This window comes from Pygocentrus nattereri, chromosome 25, assembly GCF_015220715.1.
Source record: "Pygocentrus nattereri isolate fPygNat1 chromosome 25, fPygNat1.pri, whole genome shotgun sequence".
Taxonomy (NCBI): domain Eukaryota; kingdom Metazoa; phylum Chordata; class Actinopteri; order Characiformes; family Serrasalmidae; genus Pygocentrus; species Pygocentrus nattereri.
In genome coordinates this window covers 28940930-28967888 of record NC_051235.1, presented here as the reverse complement: position 1 = coordinate 28967888, position 26959 = coordinate 28940930, and the positions used below count along the sequence as shown (strand labels likewise).

Below are 26959 nucleotides of genomic sequence, written 5' to 3'. Positions count from 1 at the left end.
GAGGTAAATAATCTTAAATTATGCCTAAAACAATCAGAACAGGAGGAATATTCATTTTTGCAGTGTACTTTGCAATTTTTTTCTGATTAGGCTGTGAATGTCTGTACGTCTGTGAGGAATAGAACAGCTGGATGTTTCATAAAACCGGTTTAGATCCAATTCTAGAGAGTCTGATGTGCCAAGTAGCTGATTGGATGGCAGCTCATTCTTAATTATGCAGCTACATTTTCACGAGTTGTTCATCAACATGTTGCTCATGTTTTTTTAATACTTCTCCTTTTGTTCTACTTCTGGTGCATTTTTTTGCGTTTTAACTCGCAAACCTCTGAAAATCCTAATATAATGTTAATAAAAATAGTGTTTATGTTAAAATATAATCTTCAGATATCGTAATATTTTCCTCTGTATGGCTCACTTATAATGCATTATGTTCTTGTTTGCCCCTGTAGTCCCGTCAGGACATGCCTTCGGAGGACGTCGTCTCGTTGCAGGTGTCTCTCATTAACCTGGCTATGAAGTGCTACCCTGAGCGTGTGGACTATGTGGACAAGGTTCTGGAGAGCACTGTGGAGATCTTCAACAAGCTCAACCTGGAGCAGTGAGTAGAACGGTCTTATCCTCCACGTCCCTGGAGTGCTGGCTGTTATTTCACAATTCAGTTCTTCCAAAATGGGATTTTACGAGCTCTCTTTTTGTTTTCTTTAGGATTCATGCTGCTGCATTTTGGCTGAAAGATTGTTTTTACATCAAAACTGCAGTTATTAAATAGCAAGAGCTGCAATTTGAGTACGGTGTTCCAACAACATCTTAAATTTTAAGAGGGGGGAAATTATCCTAATAACTCACAGCTTGTGAGCTTCATTTATGTGAGAGAGATGATGGAGATCAATCAGAAGCAACCAAACATCCATGTGTTTTGACATTACAGCCACACGTTACTGGCAGTCTGGCACATTGCGTCCAACATTCAGGCTAGAAAAACTTGGTATTCTTTCCAGAACAACAGGCCTGGACCTTAATTTAATTCGGTCACAGTGCTGGTTGGAGAAGATATTTTTCCCCATCATTTGGCGCCAGTAGGAGCTGTAATGCATGTATTGATTTTGGGGCAGCCAAGTGAAAACAGTACAGTAATCAATTCTGCATGTAGCAAGTTTGTGAATAAGTTTCTCTGCCAGGAAGAAAAGCTGAATTCGAGCAGGTTTGGTACTCTAATCTAATGAAAGTCTGGGTCAACAAAAATCTGTTTGGGCATCATGATGGGTTTTTTTTTTTTTTTTTTTTTTTTTGGAAAGTTATCCAACTAGCTGAGAAACTCTGCTTTGTAAACAACCCCCACGCCACCCCCCACCCTTTTCAACAACCACTCCGTTTAGTCTTTTGCTTCGTCTTTCTTGTCTGCTTCTCGAGTGTTTAGTCATATAGTTCTGACAATAGTTCTGTCATCGCTCATAATTATCCTGACAGGCCTAAAGAGCCGTTACTGCTGCACTGAGGGTTATTTCAGACACAAAAGACGCTTCTTGTTTGAAAATGTTTTGTCTGTTATTGTGAACATGTTTTAGCCCGTTCAGGTCACAGGAGCACAGAATATTAAAAATGTTAGAATTACAAAGTGTGGAAAAACTGACGCAGACGCTGTGAGTGAAGTGGGTGAAACGAGCTCTACGCGTGGCTCTGTCCACTCACTAAACACAGTATCTAGATTTTAGATGGCGATGTCGTAGAGGAGCTTCTGCCCCTGGACGTGAGGCCAGGCAGTGCTTTTGTGCCCGGTTGAGTGAACTAACTGTAAACCCAGTTATGCTCACTAGGTTGGCCTTTGCTCCGCCATTGTTTGTGTTGTTGTTGTGCTCTAGTTCAGTCTCGAAATCATTAATTTATCGTGTCTCTGTCTTGGGGGGGGGGGGGGGGGTGTCCTCAAGACCAGCTGAGCGTGATGGGTCTGTCTGCGGTTTCTCTACATGTTTAAATAAAATTTTAAAGTTGTCGATTTAGTTGATCTGCTTAACTGGGTTTTATTTATTTGTTGATGTTCATTGGTTTCAAAATTCAAACATCCCCTGAGAATTTATGGAGTATTGATGATAGTAAAACAGTGTTAATTTTATTTTTTTGGGGGGTGGGGGTGGGGGGACGGTACCATTTTTCTATCTAATCTACTGTATGTACCCCTCCACCATAAATATGTATAAAAATTACTCTGTAGACCAAAACTATTCTAAAACAGTATCAGCAGGTAGTGCGTTTTAGCCCTGCCTCTGTAACAGAACTGGACAGTTGGCCAAAAGTACCGATGTTGAGAATCTCTTAGCAACCTGAACTGCTCATGTCGATATGTTTGGTTACTGCTTTTCCTGTGGTGGGTTTTCTTTTTTCTTTTTCTTTCTTTTTTTTCTGTTTTCTAAAAAAAAAACAAAAAAAACTAATAAATAATAAACACTAAAGTCCATTCGTCTCCAAATTGTCGACGTTCGTCTTAAATCTCTCTCTTTGCCGTTTCATTGGCTACTATCTAGGCAAGACTGTTGTCTGTGTTGCTATGGTGACCAGCCGTCTGCACTGATCTTCAGGGTTAAAGGGTGAATCAGCAGTTCTACATTAACTCCAGCGTTTAAGACCATTTACTGTTAAACTGTGTTGAAGGATCAGCAGAGCTTTATTTTACTGTAGAGGAGGATTATTTTATTATTACCTACTGATCTGATTCAGCTGTGGAGACACAACAGGGCAGTAAAAGAGCCTTAAAATACACATCCTCTGCGCATTTTAGGGCACAGTTGCTGCTCATTTGCTGAATTTAACATATTGGGGGGGAAAAGCGTGCAAAATTTGATATTGACAATTCAGAAGTTGCACTCGGAGAGGAGTTTGACCTCCTTGTTTAGACCATCCATGCAGTGAAACACCCACACACTCTAGTTAATCTACACACTAGGGGCAGTGAGCACATTTGCACTGAGTGGTGGGCAGTCCACCTATCCACAGCGCCCGGGGAGCAGGGTTAGGTGTCTTGCTCAAGGTCACTTCAGTCATATACTGTTCGCTCAGGGGATCAAACCACTGACTTTAACAATGCAAGACTGGTTCCCTGACCTACAGCCCACGACTTCCCACTCCCATTGTCCTTTATTATTTCCCAGTATGTTAAACTCAGCAAATAAATAGAGGGCAGTCGTGGGCTGCAGGTTAGGGATCTGGCCCTGTGACCGGAAGGTTGCCGGTTCAATCCCCAGGGCCGACAGTCCATGACTGAGGTGTTCTTGAGCAAGACACCTAACCCCCAACTGCTCCCCGGGCGCCGTGGATAGGGCTGCCCACCGCTCCGGGCAAGTGTGCTCACTGCCCCCTAGTGTGTGTGTGTGCTCACTAGTGTGTATGTGGTGTTTCACTTCACGGATGGGTTAAATGCGGAGGTGGAATTTCTCCGTTTGTGGGATTAAAAAAGTATCACTTAACTTAAAAATGCCGTTTGCTCTCTGTTTGTGGTGTTCGTTTACTCCTGCTCAGACAACATCATTTGATCAGGGGTGTTCAAACTTCTGCATGAGTGAATACATGCAGCATGAGATTTGAATTATGTAATAATGATCTTTTGGGCACACAAATATTAAAAATAACGAGTGTTAAACGCTAACGACGATTTCGAATCAACATTCCCGGTTGTACTTTTGTTCATCGCAAAAATTCTCTTCATTTTCATTCCTCAAACCGGTTTGGTGCCCTGATTCCTGGCTTGGTCTAATGCAGACATACAGTTAGTCACTCTTACCATATGCCGCCGATCCCCAGGCTAACCGTGAGTTCCAGTCTGCCGACTTTCTTTTTCCATCTTGAAACGTTACTGATCGGAAGACCTTTCCTCTCTTTCTTGACAAGCTTGCTGTGGGAGTTTTTACCCCTAATATGTCAACAAGTAGATTATTCAAAGCTAAGAAAATTAGCATGTAAAAAGACTTTGCCATAATTGTAGAGCAAGACAACCTCTTAGAACCCGCTCCCGCCACCCCCGCCGCCCCCGCCACCTCGCCGCCTCACTGCCTCACCGCCACAGCCAGTGTCGGAGAAAAGCAGCTCAGTCTTGCTTGGCTTTGATTACAGGGAGCGAGGTTCACTCCCCTGCTTTTGCAGATGGGCTATAGGTCATCTCAGATTTGAAAAGCTTTTTTTCCCTTTCCGAGACTTTCCTTTTAAAATGCCACGTTCTGCACAAAACACAGAACCGTGTTCCTTTTCATTCATCTTTCAGCCATTTTGTTAGCACTTTGCTTTTTAAGGTCCAGGAGAGAATAGAGGCTTGGAGGTGTGTGGATAAGTAGAGCTAAATGACCAGGTAGAGATGCCCTTTGACAGACGTTCTTCCACCCCAAAGTTCTTTTATCATGAGGTGCTTTGATACTTAACGTAAAACGTATGGTTTCTGAATGTTTCTTCGTTTTGTCGCTGGGATGTAAATGCCTGATTACGCCCTGTAAACGATTGTTGTCAGGCTGCCTCTCAGTGACGGCAGTTTCAGAGCGGCACCGACAACCTCAACACTGGGTTTCACTGAAAAAATAATTCTATATCTATTAAAATGAAGGTATTAATCCGTTTGTGCTGCAGTAACAGCCTCTACACTTCTGGGAAGGCTGTACACTAGATGTTGGACATTGCTGTGAGGATTTGATTGCGCATTAGTGAGGCCAGGTACTGATGATGGATGGTCAGTTCTGAGTCACTGCAACTCATCCCAAAGATATTGGATGCAGTCTCATCACGCCGGAGAACACCGTTACCCTGCTCCACAGCCCAGTGCTGGGGGCGCTTTATACCCCTCTAGCCCACATTTGGCATTGAGCATAGTGACCTTGGGCTCATGTGTGGGTGATCCAGAGTGTCTCTGTTGTGTTCTGTTGGCCAAAGTGTAACATATAACTGCATGTACTTTTAAACAAAAAAACATCTATTGTAGAACATCTACTGTAAGTCTCGGGCATCAGGCAGCACGTTCATAACTATTGGAGGAAGCTTTGAGTCGTTATCTCTTTATTTCTGATATCACAACCACTGTTACAGTTGGCTGACTTGGTGAGTTTCTCTAGAAAAGAGGTTTTTCACCATTCACAACATTAACTAGTCACTAATTCAGCTCAGCAACTCGGGGAGAGAGAGAGAGAGAGAGGGAGAGGGAGAGAGAGAGGGAGAGAGAGAGGGAGAGAGAGAGGGAGAGGGGGAGAGAGAGAGAGAGAGAGAACAAGCATTTATTTATTTTTTTTTTATGACTTGCATAGCTTACTAAATTCTTACTTTATTATGTCTCGCTGTTCACTTTGGTGCCTTTGTCTTGTTGATTGCCCCCATCAGCAGTGATGTCCCAAATACATTGTTTACATGTGTCTGTGATTTGAATCCTAATCTTTTTCTGCAGCATCGCGACCAGCAGCGCCGTCTCTAAGGAGCTGACCAGGCTATTGAAAATTCCTGTGGACACCTACAATAACATCCTGACTGTGCTGCAGCTCAAACATTTCCCACCCCTCTTTGAGTATTTCGATTACGAGTCACGCAAGAGCATGAGCTGCTACGTCCTCAGCAACACCCTGGACTACAACACCACGATTGTGGCACAGGAGCAGGTATGGATCATCTATAACACACTCGCCTCTCACTCACAGACCCCCCCCCCCCCCCCCCCCCCAAGCCATTTATAAGCTATATTTGTCATAAGCTTAGATAATATATGATTTTTATTTATTTATTTATTTATTTACCCCACAAGTTTAGTCATGGCAATTTTTCCCACTTATTGTGCCTCCCCATCACATGATGCTGCCAGTGAAGACTAGCACATTCTTCCTCCGAGACAGGTGAAACACCTTGGCCTCTCAGTTATTACATAATTATCTGTTTGTAATTACTTGAGCTAATCAGTTATTTGTGCCGACTGCAGTTGTTTTTAGTTGTTGGTATTTCCAATCATATGTTTACAAACACACTGTCCTGTTCTTTACTTCATGCCTTTCATGTATAAGCTTCATTCTGAAGGTGGGTGTCATATGAGAGCTGTTACTGTCTTCCTTCCAGTCTAATAGACGGTGTTTATTTTATTTTTTTCTGTTGAAAGACATTTTTCCACGAATCTGAGCTATAAACTGGACCTCAGATGGCGTCTCTTCAGTGATCTGCACTGTAAAAATGATTTTTATAACAAAATACAAAGAGCGTCTAAGATTTTTGGCTTTCAGCAGTAAATTGTAAGCTTATAGCAATATGTTTATCATAATAAAACATTTTCTTTTAATTTGAGGGGAGCTTATACAAAAAAAATGTACATTTATTTTATACAGTTACTGAATAATTTGACTTGTGATTTGGGCATTTATATTCAGATGGAAAACCTGAAAAATACCCACAAGCATAAGAGTTAATTGGATGCATATTCATGCTTTTGGTTGAGGCCGATGCTCATCATATAATGAGAAATACACCCCAGCAGACGAATGCACAGCAAGAGTTCTGACTTCTGACTAGGTGCTCTAACACCTTTAGAGGGCGGCGGTGAGACGTTTGTTTATTTGATGTGTCTTAGTAACGCCTTTAGAGGGCGGGAGCGAGACGTTTGTTTATTTGATGTGTCTTAGTAACGCCTTTAGAGGGCGGGAGCGAGACGTTTGTTTATTTGATGTGTCTTAGTAACGCCTTTAGAGGGCGGGAGCGAGACGTTTGTTTATTTGATGTGTCTTAGTAACGTCTTTAGAGGGCGGGAGCGAGACGTTTGTTTATTTGATGTGTCTTAGTAACGCCTTTAGAGGGCGGGAGCGAGACGTTTGTTTATTTGATGTGTCTTAGTAACGCCTTTAGAGGGCGGGAGCGAGACGTTTGTTTATTTGATGTGTCTTAGTAACGCCTTTAGAGGGCGGGAGCGAGACGTTTGTTTATTTGATGTGTCTTAGTAACGCCTTTAGAGGGCGGGAGCGAGACGTTTGTTTATTTGATGTGTCTTAGTAACGCCTTTAGAGGGCGGGAGCGAGACGTTTGTTTATTTGATGTGTCTTAGTAACGCCTTTAGAGGGCGGGAGCGAGACGTTTGTTTATTTGATGTGTCTTAGTAACGCCTTTAGAGGGCGGGAGCGAGACGTTTGTTTATTTGATGTGTCTTAGTAACGCCTTTAGAGGGCGGGAGCGAGACGTTTGTTTATTTGATGTGTCTTAGTAACGCCTTTAGAGGGCGGGAGCGAGACGTTTGTTTATTTGATGTGTCTTAGTAACGCCTTTAGAGGGCGGGAGCGAGACGTTTGTTTATTTGATGTGTCTTAGTAACGCCTTTAGAGGGCGGGAGCGAGACGTTTGTTTATTTGATGTGTCTTAGTAACGCCTTTAGAGGGCGGGAGCGAGACGTTTGTTAATTTGATGTGTCTTAGTAACGCCTTTAGAGGGCGGGAGCGAGACGTTTGTTTATTTGATGTGTCTTAGTAACGCCTTTAGAGGGCGGGAGCGAGACGTTTGTTTATTTGATGTGTCTTAGTAACGCCTTTAGAGGGCGGGAGCGAGACGTTTGTTTATTTGATGTGTCTTAGTAACGCCTTTAGAGGGCGGGAGCGAGACGTTTGTTTATTTGATGTGTCTTAGTAACGCCTTTAGAGGGCGGGAGCGAGACGTTTGTTTATTTGATGTGTCTTAGTAACGCCTTTAGAGGGCGGGAGCGAGACGTTTGTTTATTTGATGTGTCTTAGTAACGCCTTTAGAGGGCGGGAGCGAGACGTTTGTTTATTTGATGTGTCTTAGTAACGCCTTTAGAGGGCGGGAGCGAGACGTTTGTTTATTTGATGTGTCTTAGTAACGCCTTTAGAGGGCGGGAGCGAGACGTTTGTTTATTTGATGTTTCTTAGTAACGCCTTTAGAGGGCGGGAGCGAGACGTTTGTTTATTTGATGTGTCTTAGTAACGCCTTTAGAGGGCGGGAGCGAGACGTTTGTTTATTTGATGTGTCTTAGTAACGCCTTTAGAGGGCGGGAGTGAGACGTTTGTTTATTTGATGTCTCTTAGTAACGTCTTTAGAGGGCGGGAGTGAGACGTTTGTTTATTTGATGTGTCTTAGTAACGCCTTTAGAGGGCGGGAGCGAGACGTTTGTTTATTTGATGTGTCTTAGTAACGCCTTTAGAGGGCGGGAGCGAGACGTTTGTTTATTTGATGTGTCTTAGTAACGCCTTTAGAGGGCGGGAGCGAGACGTTTGTTTATTTGATGTCTCTTAGTAACGCCTTTAGAGGGCGGGAGCGAGACGTTTGTTTATTTGATGTCTCTTAGTAACGCCTTTAGAGGGCGGGAGCGAGACGTTTGTTTATTTGATGTCTCTTAGTAACGCCTTTAGAGGGCGGGAGTGAGACGTTTGTTTATTTGATGTGTCTTAGTAACGCCTTTAGAGGGCGGGAGCGAGACGTTTGTTTATTTGATGTGTCTTAGTAACGCCTTTAGAGGGCGGGAGCGAGACGTTTGTTTATTTGATGTGTCTTAGTAACGCCTTTAGAGGGCGGGAGCGAGACGTTTGTTTATTTGATGTGTCTTAGTAACGCCTTTAGAGGGCGGGAGCGAGACGTTTGTTTATTTGATGTGTCTTAGTAACGCCTTTAGAGGGCGGGAGCGAGACGTTTGTTTATTTGATGTGTCTTAGTAACGCCTTTAGAGGGCGGGAGCGAGACGTTTGTTTATTTGATGTGTCTTAGTAACGCCTTTAGAGGGCGGGAGCGAGACGTTTGTTTATTTGATGTGTCTTAGTAACGCCTTTAGAGGGCGGGAGCGAGACGTTTGTTTATTTGATGTGTCTTAGTAACGCCTTTAGAGGGCGGGAGCGAGACGTTTGTTTATTTGATGTGTCTTAGTAACGCCTTTAGAGGGCGGGAGCGAGACGTTTGTTTATTTGATGTTTCTTAGTAACGCCTTTAGAGGGCGGGAGCGAGACGTTTGTTTATTTGATGTGTCTTAGTAACGCCTTTAGAGGGCGGGAGCGAGACGTTTGTTTATTTGATGTGTCTTAGTAACGCCTTTAGAGGGCGGGAGCGAGACGTTTGTTTATTTGATGTTTCTTAGTAACGCCTTTAGAGGGCGGGAGTGAGACGTTTGTTTATTTGATGTGTCTTAGTAACGCCTTTAGAGGGCGGGAGCGAGATGTTTGTTTATTTGATGTGTCTTAGTAACGCCTTTAGAGGGCGGGAGCGAGACGTTTGTTTATTTGATGTGTCTTAGTAACGCCTTTAGAGGGCGGGAGCGAGACGTTTGTTTATTTGATGTGTCTTAGTAACGCCTTTAGAGGGCGGGAGCGAGACGTTTGTTTATTTGATGTGTCTTAGTAACGCCTTTAGAGGGCGGGAGCGAGACGTTTGTTTATTTGATGTGTCTTAGTAACGTCTTTAGAGGGCGGGAGCGAGATGTTTGTTTATTTGATGTCTCTTAGTAACGCCTTTAGAGGGCGGGAGCGAGACGTTTGTTTATTTGATGTCTCTTAGTAACGCCTTTAGAGGGCGGGAGCGAGACGTTTGTTTATTTGATGTGTCTTAGTAACGCCTTTAGAGGGCGGGAGCGAGACGTTTGTTTATTTGATGTGTCTTAGTAACGTCTTTAGAGGGCGGGAGCGAGACGTTTGTTTATTTGATGTGTCTTAGTAACGCCTTTAGAGGGCGGGAGCGAGACGTTTGTTTATTTGATGTCTCTTAGTAACGCCTTTAGAGGGCGGGAGCGAGACGTTTGTTTATTTGATGTGTCTTAGTAACGCCTTTAGAGGGCGGGAGTGAGACGTTTGTTTATTTGATGTGTCTTAGTAACGCCTTTAGAGGGCGGGAGCGAGACGTTTGTTTATTTGATGTGTCTTAGTAACGCCTTTAGAGGGCGGGAGCGAGACGTTTGTTTATTTGATGTGTCTTAGTAACGCCTTTAGAGGGCGGGAGCGAGACGTTTGTTTATTTGATGTGTCTTAGTAACGCCTTTAGAGGGCGGGAGCGAGATGTTTGTTTATTTGATGTCTCTTAGTAACGCCTTTAGAGGGCGGGAGCGAGACGTTTGTTTATTTGATGTGTCTTAGTAACGCCTTTAGAGGGCGGGAGCGAGACGTTTGTTTATTTGATGTGTCTTAGTAACGCCTTTAGAGGGCGGGAGCGAGACGTTTGTTTATTTGATGTGTCTTAGTAACGCCTTTAGAGGGCGGGAGTGAGACGTTTGTTTATTTGATGTGTCTTAGTAACGCCTTTAGAGGGCGGGAGCGAGACGTTTGTTTATTTGATGTGTCTTAGTAACGCCTTTAGAGGATGTCTGTCATCAGCTGGGTATCAACAGCTTGGACGCTGCAGACGTGTGTTTTAATAGTCACATGCAAAGAACAAAAAAAAAAAAAAACAATTACATTTTTCATCACAATTATTATCCAGAAGGAGAGACATGACATCCTGCTTATCCTGGGAGAGAGCCAGGTATTCCATCTTGGGGTCATGGCCTCACAGTCTCTAGATGATGGGGCTGGTGCTTAGACAGTTGCGCTGCTTAGGAGCCCAAACCTTTAACATGGAAGAGATGAAAGAACTCCTTTTGATGAGATATTCGGCTCAGAGAAAGGGCTTTTCACCTCATACTAACATATCGGAATACACAGGCTTGAGAAGTTAGTGCTGCTAGCAGAAGATTCAGTAGCACCACAGAGGGGAGCATTTGAATGCATGTTTCTGAAAAAAAGCCAAGGGAAATGATTTGGTCACTGCCCTTGATTAACAGAGAATGAGCTCAAGATCTCACACTGCAGCAGTGCATGGTGATGACTCGAGAGCTTCAACTATAAGGTTTTACTCCTCTGTGAATGATGATGTAAGCGTGCCAGTTTGTCGAGCTGTTGCTGAGCACAGAGACCTATGGAGAGTAGTTAGCCTCAGCCACAGCAATGTCTCTGCCTCCTCAATGAAGCCTTTAATGGAGCGTCCTTGGCAGCGCATTCAGGCTTAGGGGCTCGTTTAGGCTCATTTCAGAATAGCAAGGCTGTGTTCACAAGGATAATGTAGTGTCAGTGAAAGACGTCTCGCTGTTGATTTGAATTGAAAGCAGTTTTTTAATGGACACCGAACACCAGGTAAAGACCGCGTGTTTGAATTATTCTCCCTTTTTAAACTTTTGTCACAGCATATTATGATGTGCTCAGGTGTCAGTCAATAGCAGGTGGTGAGAGGATAAACTTTCAGCTAGAGCTGCACAGTCCAACTCTAAATCTCCAGAAGGTCAGAACTGGTTTCATTAATCTTGCTCACCCTATGTTTAGTGAACACCACATTACATGTTATACTTACTTGATCACAAACACAAACAAAACTGTCGCCTTTTACAGACTGAATTGTTGGTCTGCATGCTTTCTCCGACTTTTGGATGCAGCGTAACATCATCTGTGAAAGAAAAATGCATTGAAGTGTATTTTGAAAAGAGCATACACTTATTGTTTACACTCTAACCAAACTTTAATACATACTAAATGTATTACATTTGGAACAACTTATGACAACTTCAGTGTAATTTTGTGTTTTTAAAGTAACACATTTTAAATTATACTTGTTGTATGGTACAAGGAAATACACTTGGATAGATTGTATATACACTATATTGCCAAAAGTATTCGGTCATCTGCCTTCAAACGCATATGAACTTGATTGACATCCCATTCTTAATCCATAGGGTTTAATATGTTTTTGGCCCACCCTTTGCAGCTATAACAACTTCAGCTCTTCTCGGAAGGCTTTCCACAAGGGTTAGGAGTGTGTTTATGGGAATATTTGACCAGAAGTGCATCTGTGAGGTCTGACTGATGTTGGATGAGAAGGCGTGGCTCACAGTCTCCGCTCTAATTCATCCCAAAGGTGTTCTATTGAGGTCCCTTGGGGTTGAGGTCAGGACTCTGTGCAGACCAATTCCACCACTGCATTGCGCTTAGTGATGTAAGGCTTGGATGCAGCTGCTCGGCCATGGAAGCTCTCTACGCTGTTCTTGAGCTGATCTGAAGGCCACATGAAGTTTGGAGGTCTGTAGTGATTGACTCTGCAGAAAGTTGGTGACCTCTGTGCACTATGCCCCTCAGCATCCGCTGACCCCGCTCTGTCACTGCAGCCAACAGTGTACATTTAAAATGTGTGAGGTATTACAGCAATTTATTAACCGCTCAATTTGACTTCATTACGTTTGTTCCTGTTCAGAACAAAAAGGACTTACAGAAGACTTGAGTTTTTCAGATAAACAGACTATTTGACAAGGATGACCTACACAATGCTGTTTTTAAATAATTTCATTTATTGAGTGAAAAATGCTCTTCAGCCCTACCTGGCTCTGTGTGAAAAAGTTCTTGCCCCCTTATCTGCTAAATCAGCCAGTTAACCAAATTCAATTGACACTTGGGTTCAGTTTCTCTAAGCACACCCAGACATGATACTGCCTGACCTGCTGAATCTAAACATCACCTAAATAGAACCTGTTTGCCAATGTGAAGCAGCACGTGATGTTCTAACAAGGTTCAAATACAGATGTGATACAAAGTCGTCGAAATATATTGTTTGAAAAGGGTTCCAAAGTCATTGCGAAGGATCTGGAACTCCAGCGAACCACAGTGAGAGACTTTGTCCACAAATGGAGAAAACTTGGAACAGTGCAGACCCTTCTTAGGAGCAAGAGCACATCAACGACTCATCCAGGAGGTCACAAAAGAACCCAGATGAACATCTGAAGAAATCCAGGCCTCACTTTTCTAAGTTGAGGTCAGTTTACATGATTCCACAATAAGAAAGACACTGCACAAAAGTGGCATCCATCAGTCACAAGGCACAAATCACTCCTGAACAAAAAGAGCACAAAGGCCCGTCTCGCATCTGCCAAAAACATCTAGGTGACCCCAAGACTTTTGGGATAATATTCTGTGAACTGATGAGGCGAAGGTGGAACCTTTCGGGAGACATGGGTCCCGTTACATCTTGTGTAAATGTCACACCTCATTGCACAAGAGCGTCAAACCAATTTGGGTCTGGAGCTGCTTTCCTTCTGTAGGCCCTGGACAACATGTTATAATTGATGGAACCATAATTTCTGCTCCTTATCAAGAAATCCTGAAACAGAATGTCTCTGAATGGCTCAAAGGAAACCAAATAAGAGTTTAAGTTGAAATTTGTATTGGTGTTGCCTGAACAAACTTATTTATATTAATGTGCAAATAATTGTTGTAATTTGTGCTTTCTTTGAGTTTCAAATGGAACTTGGTCTATTTAATATTTCTGCATTTTGCTTCCAATAACGCAGTCATATTTCAGTTCTAGGTATAAAAGTTGTGTGATTTGCTAAGTAGAAAAATGTCTGGAGTGACTCAGATGAGAAGCATTTGGTCTCCATCTGAACCTCCATTACTAGGATAGAAGGACATATTGATTTTGCTCCATTGCTATAAAGCAGGAACAGCTGTGGCCTTTTCAAATTCCTGCTCCTGCACACAGACTTTCACTCAGCCACCCATTTAGCAAGGGACCACATCGTGGACTCCCACTTGAGCGACAGCAAGGAAGAACCGCTTAATGTTGTTTGTTCTAGAAGAAGTCGATCGATATTGAAATTGCCGGGTTTTTTTTGTCCAGTTACTCTGACTAAAATTCGGCGAAGGTTCATGAATTTAGAAAGTAGGTTCTTTTCATGTGTCTGTGCTCACCGTTCTAGGCAAAGCTGTATCTTCTGTTCTGTAGAGTACAAATCTACAATCAGCTCCTCATTCTCCATATAATGGTTTCATTAGGAAATGAAGGGCAAAAACCAAACTGAAATCAGCAGCTCTGATTCAATGAGTCTCTTTCTAAATTAATGAGCAGCCTGGCTCGTTTAGGGCTGACCAGGATTTTAATTTCAATACTGATTTTTACAGTGTGCACAGTGCAGTATCGTGGTGCAGTATCGTGGTGCAGTATCGTGGTGCAGTATCGTGGTGCAGTATCGCGGTGCAGTATCAAAATTTAGTATCGCAGTGGTGCAGTATCTCAGTGGTGCAGTATCTCAGTGGTGCAGTATCGCAGTGGTGCAGTATCGCAGTGGTGCAGTATCGCAGTGCAGTATCGCGGTGGTGCAGTATCGCGGTGGTGCAGTATCGCGGTGGTGCAGTATCGCGGTGCAGTATCGCAGTGGTGCAGTATCGCGGTGGTGCAGTATCGCAGTGCAGTATCGCGGTGGTGCAGTATCGCGGTGGTGCAGTATCGCAGTGCTGTATTGCTTCATACAAAAAAAAAATATACACATGAACCGTGTAATTCAGTCTCTTAACTGACTGTGTGCCATACAGTCTCCTTTATGTTCAGTTAAAGCCAGAGAGAGAGAGATGTTAAAAGGTTTTCTCCATTTTGGAGTTTGTGCTATGAAGGGTCACCCCTTGAAAGGTCAACACCGCCAAAGCGGTCGTGCTGTTGATTGGCTTGCAAATTTGCAGCTTCTAAGTTCACTGAAGTTTTACTCGACACAAGATTTATTCGCCCCAGAAGTCTTGTGATGCAGAATTGCTCAGTGCGGCGAATTACATTGAAATCGATGTCCTTTTGCTCAGAAATATTTGCTGGTGAACTCGGGTGTTCCTGGGCCCCGACACCCATCACACTAAAACAAAAACCTTGTGCTGCTTGTTCCTGTTACTATAAGGTCACAGATTCCTGAGTGAGATCATTAGTGAATGGGCTAATGGGGGACCTGCTCTCTGTCTCCCTGTAGGTGGATGCTATCCTGAACCTGGTATCCACGCTGATCCAGGACCAGCCGGACCAGCCGGCAGAAGATCCAGACCCAGAGGACTTTGCAGAGGAGCAGAGTCTGGTGGGCCGATTCATCCACCTGCTACACTCGGAGGACCCCGACCAGCAGTACCTGGTAGGCATCGCTCTGTTTGCTTGCCTTACTTACAGTGATCCAGCAATCTGGATGTTATTGTTTTGGATGAGCGTTTTAGGGCTGCACACTATTCGTATGTTAATCATCATCATGATACTGCCCTCTACATAATGAGCTCTCTAACAGTTATGTGCTATAAGTGTTCTGACCAGTCTCAGAGGTTCTAGGTGGGTGTTCTGCGAGTGTTTTGATGAATGAATGCGTTCACTCGATCTAACAAGTGTACATAATTTCAGTGATGCAGCCTAGTTTAAAATCATGTCACATCAAAGGTTTTTGTGATATATTTTCATACGTTCCAGTGCATGTTCCCATATGCAGATAATAACCCAGGTTTGGTAGTGCTTTCTTTTGCAGTTCTTCAGGTTCTAGCTATTAACTAGGTAAGTGCGAGGCACCAGATATTAGGTAATCACTTTATAACATGGTGAGTTTGAAGTCTAAATGAATTACACTCTAATGCTTAAGGGTTTCTAGATAGGAATTGGGTAAGTATGTGGTACGAACTCCACAGTACTGTGTGCTTATTGTGGGGAAAGAAACTGTATACAAGGTATAGATTCTTATACAGTAATTACCTGTTTATTATGTAGAAACAAGGCTGAGTCTGGCTGTAAAAGAAAGCAGTGATTTTCATCAGATTTACTTCAGAAAACTCCACAAATCTTTATTTTGTGCCGTCATTTTACGCCATAGCACTCAACATATAACTACTTGGAGGTGTTTTTGTTTTGACTTTCCTGCTTAAATGTGTGACGTTACAGTAAAATCCGGTGTGATTATTTTTGGACTTTGTCTTGTTACTGTAAATATTTCATATGTTTTATTATGTCCTCTATCAGCATTACGGTTTATATTGCTGTCATTTAGTTAGACTGTGCTGTTACTTAACATCATTTGCCCCAGAATAATTACACAGTTGTTTGGAGATTGTGCCCCACACCTACCCAGGTAATATCTAGAACCTGTTTGGCAGTGATTTTATTTAAACTATCTTGAAACTTACCATTATGTAGCCCAAAGTAGTGATCTAATATTTTCTATAATATTTTATACCTCATACTTACCTGGTAAATACATAGAACCTGAGAGCTTATGAAAGCACTTGATTTTGCCCAGAGTGCGAGTGGTTTTAAGAAAGTCGGAGCATCGTTGTTCTCTCAGTCTGAAAACACTCCATCCTCCTCTCACTCAGCCAGTCCTCTTTTCCACATTGACTCCGTCTGTGTGACGTGAGCGATGCAGCAGTGCAGCCAGAGCTCCCACACAATGCTCGTTCAGACACTGTGTGCCCTGCTGAGATCTCTACGCTTCACTACAGAGCTTTAGGGATGTTACTTAGAGTCTCGCGTCATTCGTTTTGCTGCAGGAATGTTAAAGAAGATTTTGTTAAAAGTGCCTCTGTTTGTTTACCCTCAGCAGTTTGCTGGCTTGTGATTGGGCTGTTATTTCCAGCTCGTACACCATGAAATGGACTGCACACTGTGTCATCCTATTAAGACTAAAATAAACGTCATAAAGTGACTCGTAGGGAGGAGAAACGGAGCAGGGTTTCTCTGACCTGTGAGCGAGGAGTGGCAATACACTTTTGTCCATACCCAACTGCCCCATGTAGGTGGACTGTTTGCTCACTTTGTGATCATAGATTTTGTGATTTGTAGTTATTGACTGAAGTTTACATTGATACTTCCATTTGGATACTTTTGGGCCCAATCCCATCTTATTTTTACCCCCTACCCTTTGTTTTCGATTGTCATCTTGCCCCTTAGAACTGAGTTAGAAGGGGTACTGGTTGAGATCTTCCCTCTGAAATGAGACCCTCTAATAAAAGAGCATCACTTCATTAACAGCTACCAGCGCCGCTCTGTGGGCGACCCTGCCCGTCTGCAGGGACAGCAGAGGAGGGGAAAGTTCAGCTCCTCACTGCTGGGCTTTAGTTACATTTAGGGATCATACGCCTTCAAAGAGGGGGGCAGTTATTTATTATCACCCCCCCTAATTCTTCAGTGATATGAAGCTGAAGTCACTGTTTCACCTGAGCTGTCAGAATGTAACTGTGGCAGCGTTTAATGTGAAACGGGAAATTTAGATCGAAATTTATTTAAATTTGGTTAAATTCATTTTTTATGCTTATTATGACGAAAAAGGCCACATAATACATCGGCACAACATTAAACTAAGATAATACGTGGTCAGCGCTAAAGGCTAAGTGGTAGGGGCGAGGGGTGGATTGGGCCCTGTTGTATAGTTTCACACTGAGGTGTAGTATCGCAGGAAAGCTGAGGTTTGGTCAGCTTGATGTGGCGAAGCCTGGGATTCAGTTCACTCACAGTGAACTAAAAATCTTGACGCTTGGTTGGAGCCCTAGTGATCGGTGCTGTTTGCACCTTGAAGTCCTTGGTTGTGATGCAGCAGACAAGCTTTCAAGCAGAATGCATTAATTGCAGCTTTGAACAATTTAACGTGGAAACGCGGCTCCACTCTGACACATCATCCCTAATCCTGTTGACGTCATGGGCAAATCTGTCGTTTCTACTCCACGGCTGTCTTTAAATGTAAAGGCGTGTTTTTGTCTAAATTTAAAACATGCGTTCACCTCTGATTCGGAGACGAGGGGTCAAAGTGTAGAGTGCGGCAGCTTGAGGAAACACTCTGAATTTGTCTTGTTATTGAGTTTGAAGAATAAAGTTGCTCCTGCATTTTAAAGTGGATTTAAATGCAGTGGCTTCAAAAGGAAAAGCACGTCATGAATAAAGCTGTTAGGGTCCTTCTGTTTGTTTGTTTGTTACTTTGTTTTGAATGCAAATAAACCGGATGCTGATTTGTCTTTCACTCTTAAACAAATGTGTGAAAAGGGTTCTTTGCATGAAGGAAAACTGTTTCTGTAAAGAGGGCGGTGTGGTGGGTAGCGCCCTCGCCTCACAGCGAGGAGGGCCTGGGTTCGATTCCCTGGCCGGGTGACCGGGGTCCTCTCTGTGTGGAGTTTGCATGTTCTCCCCGTGTCTGCGTGGGTTTCCTCTGGGTTCTCCGGTTTCCTCCCACAGTCCAAAGACATGCAGTCAGGCCAATTGGACGTGCTGAATTACCCCTGGGTGTGAGTGACTGTCTGTGTCTGTCTGTCTGCCCTGCGATGGACTGGCGACCCATCCAGGGTGTATCCTGCCTTCCGCCCGAAGACTGCTGGGATAGGCTCCAGCACCCCCCCGCGACCCTGAGGGAGAAGCAGCTTAGAAGATGGATGGATGGATGGATGGATGGATGGATGGATGGATATTTCTGTAAAGAATCTTTTTGAAGTTTAACGAACTGCATAATGTAAATGTCCCTTGAACAGCTGTAGAAGCTTTGTTATATGTGAAGGTTATTCAAAGGGTTCTCCACAGTTACAAATCTGGTTTTCAGACATGGTTCTTTGGGGAACCTGAAGTGGTTTGTCTGGTGTTTTATTTCTTATTTTCAAAAAATGTGATTTAGCTCGGTCCGGCTATAACAGGACGATCTGCTGAATATGAATGAATGTACAGGTCTGTGTAGAAGTGCATTATTTTGTTATGTTGTAAGTATAAATAAGTTAAAACATCCTTTTTAGTGAACTTATGTTTTTCCCCCATTATGTTAAACAAATAAACAAACTGTGCAATTTGTAGAAAAAATGTATCACTGCTGTCAGAAGAAAACCTTGTATCTCCGTTTTTGTTGTTTTTCAGTTTTTGACAGTTTGAAAACGCCTCTTGCCCTTTACGCTGTGTGTAAATTGATGAGGCCCCATAATGACTTCTATTGACTTTCTCCTGCAAAGTTACTAATTTGGAGATGCAAGGTTTTCTTCCAACAGCAGTGATTTTACGGATACTTTATTACATACTTTGTTACCCCCTTTTACCCCGTTCTTCAGTCGTCAGGACCTCCATGGACCCTCGCAGAGCAGGTACTATTAGGGTGGTGGATCATTCCCATCACTGCAGTAACACTGACGTGGTGGTGGCGTGTTAGTGTGTGTAGTGCTGGTATGAGTGGATCAGACACAGCAAGTGCTGCAGAGTGCTGAGAATGGGGCTTGGCTGCAGGTTGTCATTGGCCCACTGCAGATTAAATGGGATTTGACCCAGTTTAGCTGAATTGTCTTTTGTATTATCCTAGGTTTGTTGACATTTCTCACTGAATGAAGCATTTGTAAAAATTATTCAAGGTCTGCAGTTTGACAACACGAACCCAGAAGTGGTCTAATTAATCTCTAATGAACGTTAAATCTGTCGAATCTGCGCATGAGCACCGCGGCAATCATGCTGTTTCAGAGCTATGAATTATTCATGTATGTCCTATGTTTCTCTTCTTGATTTGTGCCTCCCACAGATTTTAAACACAGCCAGGAAGCATTTCGGAGCTGGGGGTAATCAGAGGATCCGCTACACGCTGCCGCCGCTCGTGTTCGCCGCCTATCAGCTGGCCTTCCGTTACAAAGAGAACTCTTCCTCAGTATGTCTCCCAACTGCCTGTTTAACATTTTCACTCCCACTCATATCACCTCAAATGCTTCCCGTTGCATTGAATGACACGTAACAGCTGTGAGTGAATGTTCTGCCTTTGAACCTCTGTTCTTGCCTTCGTCCTCTGCTTTTGAAGACCGCGTATATAGTCGAGGATTGTCTTTGAAACAGAAGCAGCGGAAATCTCCAATAGTAACTCTGAAGTTATTTGCATGGGAAAAGCTCCCATCTCCGTGGCTCTATTTGCACATTTTTATAAAAAATTGCAGAAATGAAATGACTTTCATTGCCCGTTCTGTCATTTTGCCCAGAAACATCCAAAAATGTCAAGGCACTCTCTTTCTCTTCTTGTTGCGTGGTGCCGGCTTAAACCTTGAGTTCTATTTTTTACTTATGATGCCATAGAACCCACTCATGAGGTCATTTCGCCAGTGAATTTAGAAAGAATGGAAAGGGGAGTTGGCTGTCAGCTAAAACTACCCTCGCTGTCTTTGCTCCTGCAGGATGATAAATGGGAGAAGAAGTGCCAGAAGATCTTCTCTTTCGCCCACCAGACCATCAGTGCGCTGATAAAGGCAGAGCTGGCCGAGCTGCCCCTGAGACTCTTTCTCCAGGGGGCACTAGCAGCCGGAGAGATCGGCTTCGAGAACCATGAAACCGTGGCCTATGAGTTCATGTCTCAGGTACTGTTCTCAGCCTTCAGTTTGCCAATGGCACGGCTGGAGAAGTGGTGTAAGACTGAGTCACGATTAAGGACAGTAAGAGAGAAATTAAGGACACTTCTGTACTGTTAGACTTCATGATCTGTAATTCCACAGAGCTGAAGATTAAATTTATGAAATCATGCTTGGAAGAAGGTCCTAGGGTGTTAGTCATCCACTGTCCCTGGATAGTGTGCCTAATAGTCATAGTTTTGAAAAATTGGATAAATTATCATTTGAAAGGGTATATGGGCGGCACAGTGGGTAGCACTGCTGGGCGACCGGGGTCCACTCTGGGAGGAGTTTGCATATTTCATATGCATGTATATGTATGTATGTGTGTATATATATATATATATATATATATATATATATATATATATATATATATATATATATATCAGTACTATATAATATATATCAGTAAGTAAATTTTTTAACAATTTCCCTGAGCAGTGAGTTTATCACAGTATACATTAGAATAAAGTCGTATTCATAATTCAAATAAACATAAAAACAGTAAAAAGTTACGAGAATTTCTTGGGTCCATATTTTTCCTCGACACCTTCACAGCCGCCACAGAGACTCGTTAATATCATCAATTACATCATGAGCTCAATTTACTGAAGCACTGATTGGTCAAACCAGGAGCTGCTTTTTAACTACATATAATACTGGACTTCCATATATATATATATATATATATATATATACGTTCTGTAGATTTTGTTTATTCAAATATTAACACTTTTCTCAGCAAATAAACACAACAAATAAATAAACTACACAAATAGATTTTGAAAATGTATCTTGGGTGCCTAAGACTTTTTTTTTTTTTTTTTTTATCCCCCCCTTTACCTTCCGTGAAGGCCTAGAAAGCTCTGCGGGTTCCCTACTGTTGATATGGGTACATGGGTTCCTCTTAAATAGTGTTTTTAAATTTATTTTATTGTTAGTTCAAGTTTAGCCTTAAACTGTATTTGAACTGGAATTAAAAAAGTCAAAAGAAATGCGAAAGAAAGCTTTTTTTTTTAATTGTTTACATCTCTGTTTTGTACATGTTTTAAACACATGGATGTGCTTATTTTATTTATTTATTTATTTCATTGAAGTGCTGAGTATAAGTAGAGCGATGTAGAATCAAGACGCATAAAATATCAAAGATTAAATTGAATTGAAAACTGTAGCAGGCATGAAGATCCCTTTTACTTCCATATTAATCTTGTGTGTCTTTCTGTCTGACCGCAGGCTTTCTCTCTGTACGAGGATGAGATCAGTGACTCTAAAGCCCAGCTGGCTGCTATTACCCTCATCATCGGCACGTTCGAGCGCATGCGCTGCTTCAGTGAGGAGAACCACGAGCCCCTTCGCACTCAGTGCGCTCTAGCCGCCTCCAAATTGCTGAAGAAGCCTGACCAGTGCCGTGCCGTCAGCATCTGCGCACACCTCTTCTGGTCTGGCCGAAACACAGACAAAAATGGAGAGGAGGTTTGTGTCTGGGGGTGTTGTGTGAGGGTGGATGCATCTGTGGCTTCTCGCAGCAAATCTTCTGTCTTGTTTTTAAGTAGTGACTCAAGCTGCGATATGATCATTTATCGTCATCAAGATATTCTTACAGCGCACTCTGCTTTTAATGCAGATACATTTTGCTTCTGTTTAATTGACATGTTGGGCAGGTCACAAATAACAGGTGACATACCTGCATTTTTATTAGAGACGCACTGAAATTTCAGGAGACCAACAAAGAAAAACAGCTGAATATTTTGACTGGTGTAAGCCTGTTTTAATCTTTTCTTGAAAGTGTCAAATTTTAAGATTTTACAAGTAATTTTAATGTAAAAATAATGAAAAATAGTTTGTTCTCTTCACTCTCCTGCACTGATCAGCACCGAGGCATTCAGACAGTTAATGAGGATTTCCACTGATGTTTTTTTCTGCATAATTAAGAGTAGTTGGCATGTAAACAGGCGTTCAGAGTGGTTTGGTGTGAAACGCTCCGCTCTACATAAACTTACCGAGTCAGATTTGTTCACAGTGGTGGTGATTTGAGCCAGACACCCACCTTTAAAAGCTCCCTCACAGAATATTATTACAGGTAATGGTTGTGAATTCACTGCCTGATGACTGAAACTTTATGATAGTTCTATGAAGCTTTTAGGCTGAAATATACACTATATTTCCAAAAGTTTTCACTCACCCATCCAAATCACTGGATTCAGGTGTTCCAGTCACTTCCATGGCCACAGGTGTATAAAGCCGAGCCCCTAGGCCTGCAGACTGCTTCTACAGACATTAGTGAAAGAATGGGTCGCTCTCAGGAGCTCAGAGAATTCCAGCGTGGTACCGTGATCGGACGCCACCTGTGCAGCAAATCCAGTCGTGAAATTTCCTCACTACTAAATATTCCACAGTCAACTGTCAGTGGGATTATAACAATATAATGTCACGTAAAATGACAGTGGGGTCAGCGGATGCTGAGGGGCATAGTGCGCAGAGGTCACCAACTTTCTGCGGAGCCAATCGCTTAAACCCACTCACTGACGTTAGTGAACATAGTTGTGCCCTATGAACGTAAGTATCCCCTCAGCCAGCTCTGTTCACCTGCTTTTGGCACGAAATAAAAATAGACTCGTTAGTTTACTTATTTAACAGAAGCTGGCGTAATTAGGAACTATTTATTTATTGATTTGCCTTTATTTAATTATTAATAGTTTTACTCCCTAATGTGTTTCATTAGGCTCTGTTCTGACCTTTTGCAGTATCTTGTTAAAGAGGCTTAATTAGTAAATAATAGCATGCTATATCCTGTGCTGTGCGGCACTAATTAAACAGCATGTTTGTCATGGATGTCAGTTTTTAATGTCTCTCTTATTGCTGTTTCAAATAATAAGCATGCTTTAGATATAATATGTGTAATTATATGTTAAATGGAAACTTTTTGGCGTTCTGTTCTGCTGTGACCAAGTGTGAGTGATGAGATAAGTAGTGTAACTGTACTGGCTTAGAGTGAAATAACCTCTTTCCTTACATCCCAACAAGCTTTAGCTGCGTTAAATCACGTCTGCACCTCTCAGCTGCGGCGGTTACAGCGCTCAGTCGTTCACAAGCAGCGGCAGTGAAAGAGCCGCACTGGTTTAAATGAAAGTAAATTGAAGATTCTGTACGTGAGGCGCTGGAGAGCGGTGGAGCACTAACTTCCCAGGCTAGAACTTTTATTAGCTGGTTAAGTGGAAGCAGCGCTCCGTCACTCGCACAGCAAAGAGAACTAACGTCACTGTAGATCAAACAAAACAGCTGTGGTAGAATGGAGAAACCCAGCCGTCTGCTAGCTGGTGTCTGAATACTGTGATGTGCTCTGACATGGATGTGGTAGGAGTGGTGGCAGTGAGGCGGTGTGATCCAGCACTGACGTTCCGGGGCAGCTAACGTTTGCGGTTCGTATTAATCTGACGATGTTGAGAAAACGAACAGTTTTTTGTAACGGGATAGTCGAGCCTCGTCACCAGACGGCTAAAATAATAATAAGTTATAGCTATTACAAAAACTGCGGCCGCCCTTTTCCGGCTGCTATAAACAGCTGCCCGGACACTTTCTCCCACTGTCTCATGACCGATTTGTGAGAGGTTCTACTGATTTGGTCGTGTTCTGATCCATAAAGGATGGTTTAAAACAGCGTTTGACCACCCAGGAGCAGAAATCGGCCTTAGACTTTTATTTATCATGATAAGCTGGGCGATGTGGCCAAAGATGTTATATTATAACTAAAGCGAAGGTCAAAATGAAGCTCAGAGTGTGTTTGGCATCATGTGTGGACCCCTTTATATGCGTCTTACACTCTGTTGGTTTCTCTCAAAACATAAATGCCTTACTTACTGCATCCTGTGGTTTGGCGAAGTGGATATTAAAGTCTCTGGCAATTTTTTTTTTTTTCCCCCAAGAGTTCTCACACTCACACGAAAGTCAGCAAATTCCTTCGAGTGCAGACGTGGAGGCCTAAAGACAGTAATTAGTTAAATTTGAACTCTTATTTGTTCTTTGAGAGAGAATTTGTATCGTCCTTTCTGGTTTACAGGTGAAGTTCTTATGTAGAAGGTTGCTATTCCTCCACTCTGGCCTCTTGAAGAGAGATGTGTCAATTCCAGCTGATCATAATGTCTCTGAATTCAGGGACAGCATTGCTCTGAAGCAGTTTGTTTGTTTATTAATTTATTTATGTTAGTCCGTGTGTCTGAACTGAACTTTATCACATAACCGTTCGAAGAGCAGATCGTTTTAAAATCCCTCTTTGGCCTTCGGTATTGAGCACGCTGGTACACAGGTTTTTGTTGCTCAGAGCTTTTTGTAGGTGCAGGACTCGCTGTGCAGCGCTGAACAAAGCCGCCCTGCTTCAGGTTCCTCCAGTTCATGCACCTGCGCCACTTTTATCATGCGGTGTTCTTTTCCGGCAGCGTTAACAAGCTTTTTGAAAATGCCGTGACCGGGCTAATCATTTTAGTTTTCATTTATTTTTATTTTTGTTTTTAAGGGAGGCACGGTTTTGTGCGAAAGTAGGAGACTGCTGTTCATTTATTCCCTATGTTTTCTGTCAGAGTGGGACAGATTATTTACTGGACGCATTGTGAGTTTAAAAGCTACAGAGAAAATGTTCCTCCTAGCAACCACCTGGAAGAGCTGGTAGACCCCAAAACCATCAGATAAACAGCACTGAAAGCTTCCATCTCTGAGAGAGAGGAGAAGATCAAGCTGCTTCAGATCTGAAAACATCCACAGGTGTTTCTGTCCATCCTCCCACTGTGAGAAGACCACTCAGCGCTGTGGGTCTGAAAGGACGTGTAGCAGATCAAGAAGAACCTCGCTGAGAAAAGGAGACGGACACACCAAACAAAGAAGCTGGACGATGGACTGACCACCCCAGAGTCCAGACCTCAGCACCACTGAACCTCAGTGGCTGATGGTTATGTTGAAAGCGCATCTGCGACTTCGTTTGCTGTAAAATCTGAAACTACAGGCTCTCTGCTTGTGTACCGCTCACAGTTCGGCTTCCAGGCCCGCTGGCTTCTCTTAGCGGCGAGCTAGGGGGTAATGGCACAGTGCATGCACAGGTTAACCAGCACTTCACAGAGGTGGTCTAACTCGAGGGCCCAATCCCATTTCTTATTTTTACCCCTACCCCTTGAAACTGAGTTAGAAGGGGTAGTGGTTGAAATCTTCCCCTGTGAAATGGGACGACCCTTCAAGAACCGGATACGTCATCAGTTGTCATCAGCGACTTTTACGTAAACAGACGAGACGAGGTTTTCCTGCCATTTCCAATATGCCGCCTCCAGCTGTGGTGACCACCATAACTGCTGCACCATTTAAGGTGGAATGGGAAAATTTGCTAGATAGCGACTGAGACATCAGCGTATTAATGGCGATTTGTATGCGTGTTATGAAGGAAATTACCATAAAATGCTATTATAATGGTTCTTACAACAGAGAAATGCTTACGTTTATGAGTCTCTTTGGCCGCTTGTGCAGTCGTCTTGCAGATGATTCGCATTCAGGGAATTTTCTCATAACCCTCCGTTTGTAGTGCGCCTCTGAAAAATCTCCATTTGAAAGGCCAAATAGCCCCAACACTTCACCCCACTCCTCCATCTCAACAACAATCGGGACACCTTCCCCTAGACGTGAACATGCAAAACGAAGTGTTGGGGGCAAGGGGTGAGATGGGATTGGTGGTTTTCCAGAGCAGAGGATTGTGGTTTTAGCTGTTAGCGGTAACAGTGGCCCAAATCTGATTTTCTGATTTATTGATTTATTTATTTATATTTTTTGCTTGTCTGTTAACATTATACTTTAAATGTGATCTGTATGCGACATCAGTCATGCAAGATCAGCTTCATCTTCACCAGCATCACAGGAGCCATCATGAAGCTTCACAGAGACATCAGCCTAAATGTTTTGGTTTCAGCAGCACGAAATAATGAAGTGTCAAGTTGGGTTGATGTAAAAGCCGGATGAATTCCGATCTGACTGTTCAGACTAAACTGTATTGCCACAGATCGGATACGCATCAGATTTCAGTACCACATATAAAAGCATCCCGAATCGGAATCGAGAATGTCCGATTCAGTGGGTTGTTGGGGTTGTTGTTGGTTGTTGGGGTTGTTGTTGGGGTTGTTGTTGGGGTTGTTGTTGGGGTTGTTGTTGGTTGTTGGGGTGGTTGTGGTTGTTGGGGTTGGTTGTTGTGGTTGTGCTTGTGGTTGTTGTTGGATGTTGGTGGTTGTTGTTGGATGTTGTGGTGGTTGGGGTTGTTGTTGGTTGTTGTGGTTGGTTGTTGTGGTGGTTGTGGTTGTTGGTGGTTGTTGTTGTTGTTGTGGTTGTGCTTGTGGTTGTTGTTGGTGGTTGTTGGTTGTTGTGGTTGGTGGTGGTGGTTGTGGTGGTTGTTGTTGGTTGTTGGTTGTTGTGGTTGTGGCTGTTCTGGTTGTTGTGGTTGTGGCTGTTGTTGTTGTTGTCGTTGTTGTTTACACTGACACATCTGTGCCACATATGAAGAAAGAAAACTGATTTGGGCCACTTTTACCTGCTGAGTGCACAAAACCTTATTTAACCAAAAAAAGAACAAGAAGTATCCGAATCCCAGAATACCTTCCCAACGAATGAATATCTGAATAGTCGAATGTTCCGGTCCACCCCTACAGATTACTTTGTAAAACTGAAAGCGTGTCTCCTCGGCTGATGCAGCACGAGAAGCCTCGGCTGTTTTTCCCTCAGAACGAGAAGTTGAACCCTGGTCTCCTGTGTGCAGGACAGTGGTATCCACAGTGCTATTACACTGCTTTACAAGTCATATACAGTTAACATTTTGGGATGTTTAGCTCCGT

The 26959-nt window shown here is 43.0% G+C and overlaps 1 protein-coding gene across 1 annotated transcript in view; it reads left to right on the top strand.

Annotated features, from left to right (window-relative positions):
* The window catches only part of vps35 (VPS35 retromer complex component), a 61596-nt gene that overhangs the window by 22645 nt on the left and 11992 nt on the right, over positions 1–26959 (top strand). The window contains exons 10-15 of the mRNA XM_017724271.2: positions 450–598; positions 5411–5618; positions 14726–14881; positions 19256–19378; positions 19893–20072; positions 21339–21578. Coding sequence (XP_017579760.1) covers positions 450–598; positions 5411–5618; positions 14726–14881; positions 19256–19378; positions 19893–20072; positions 21339–21578 — 1056 coding nt within the window. The remainder of the gene's footprint in view (positions 1–449; positions 599–5410; positions 5619–14725; positions 14882–19255; positions 19379–19892; positions 20073–21338; positions 21579–26959) is intronic.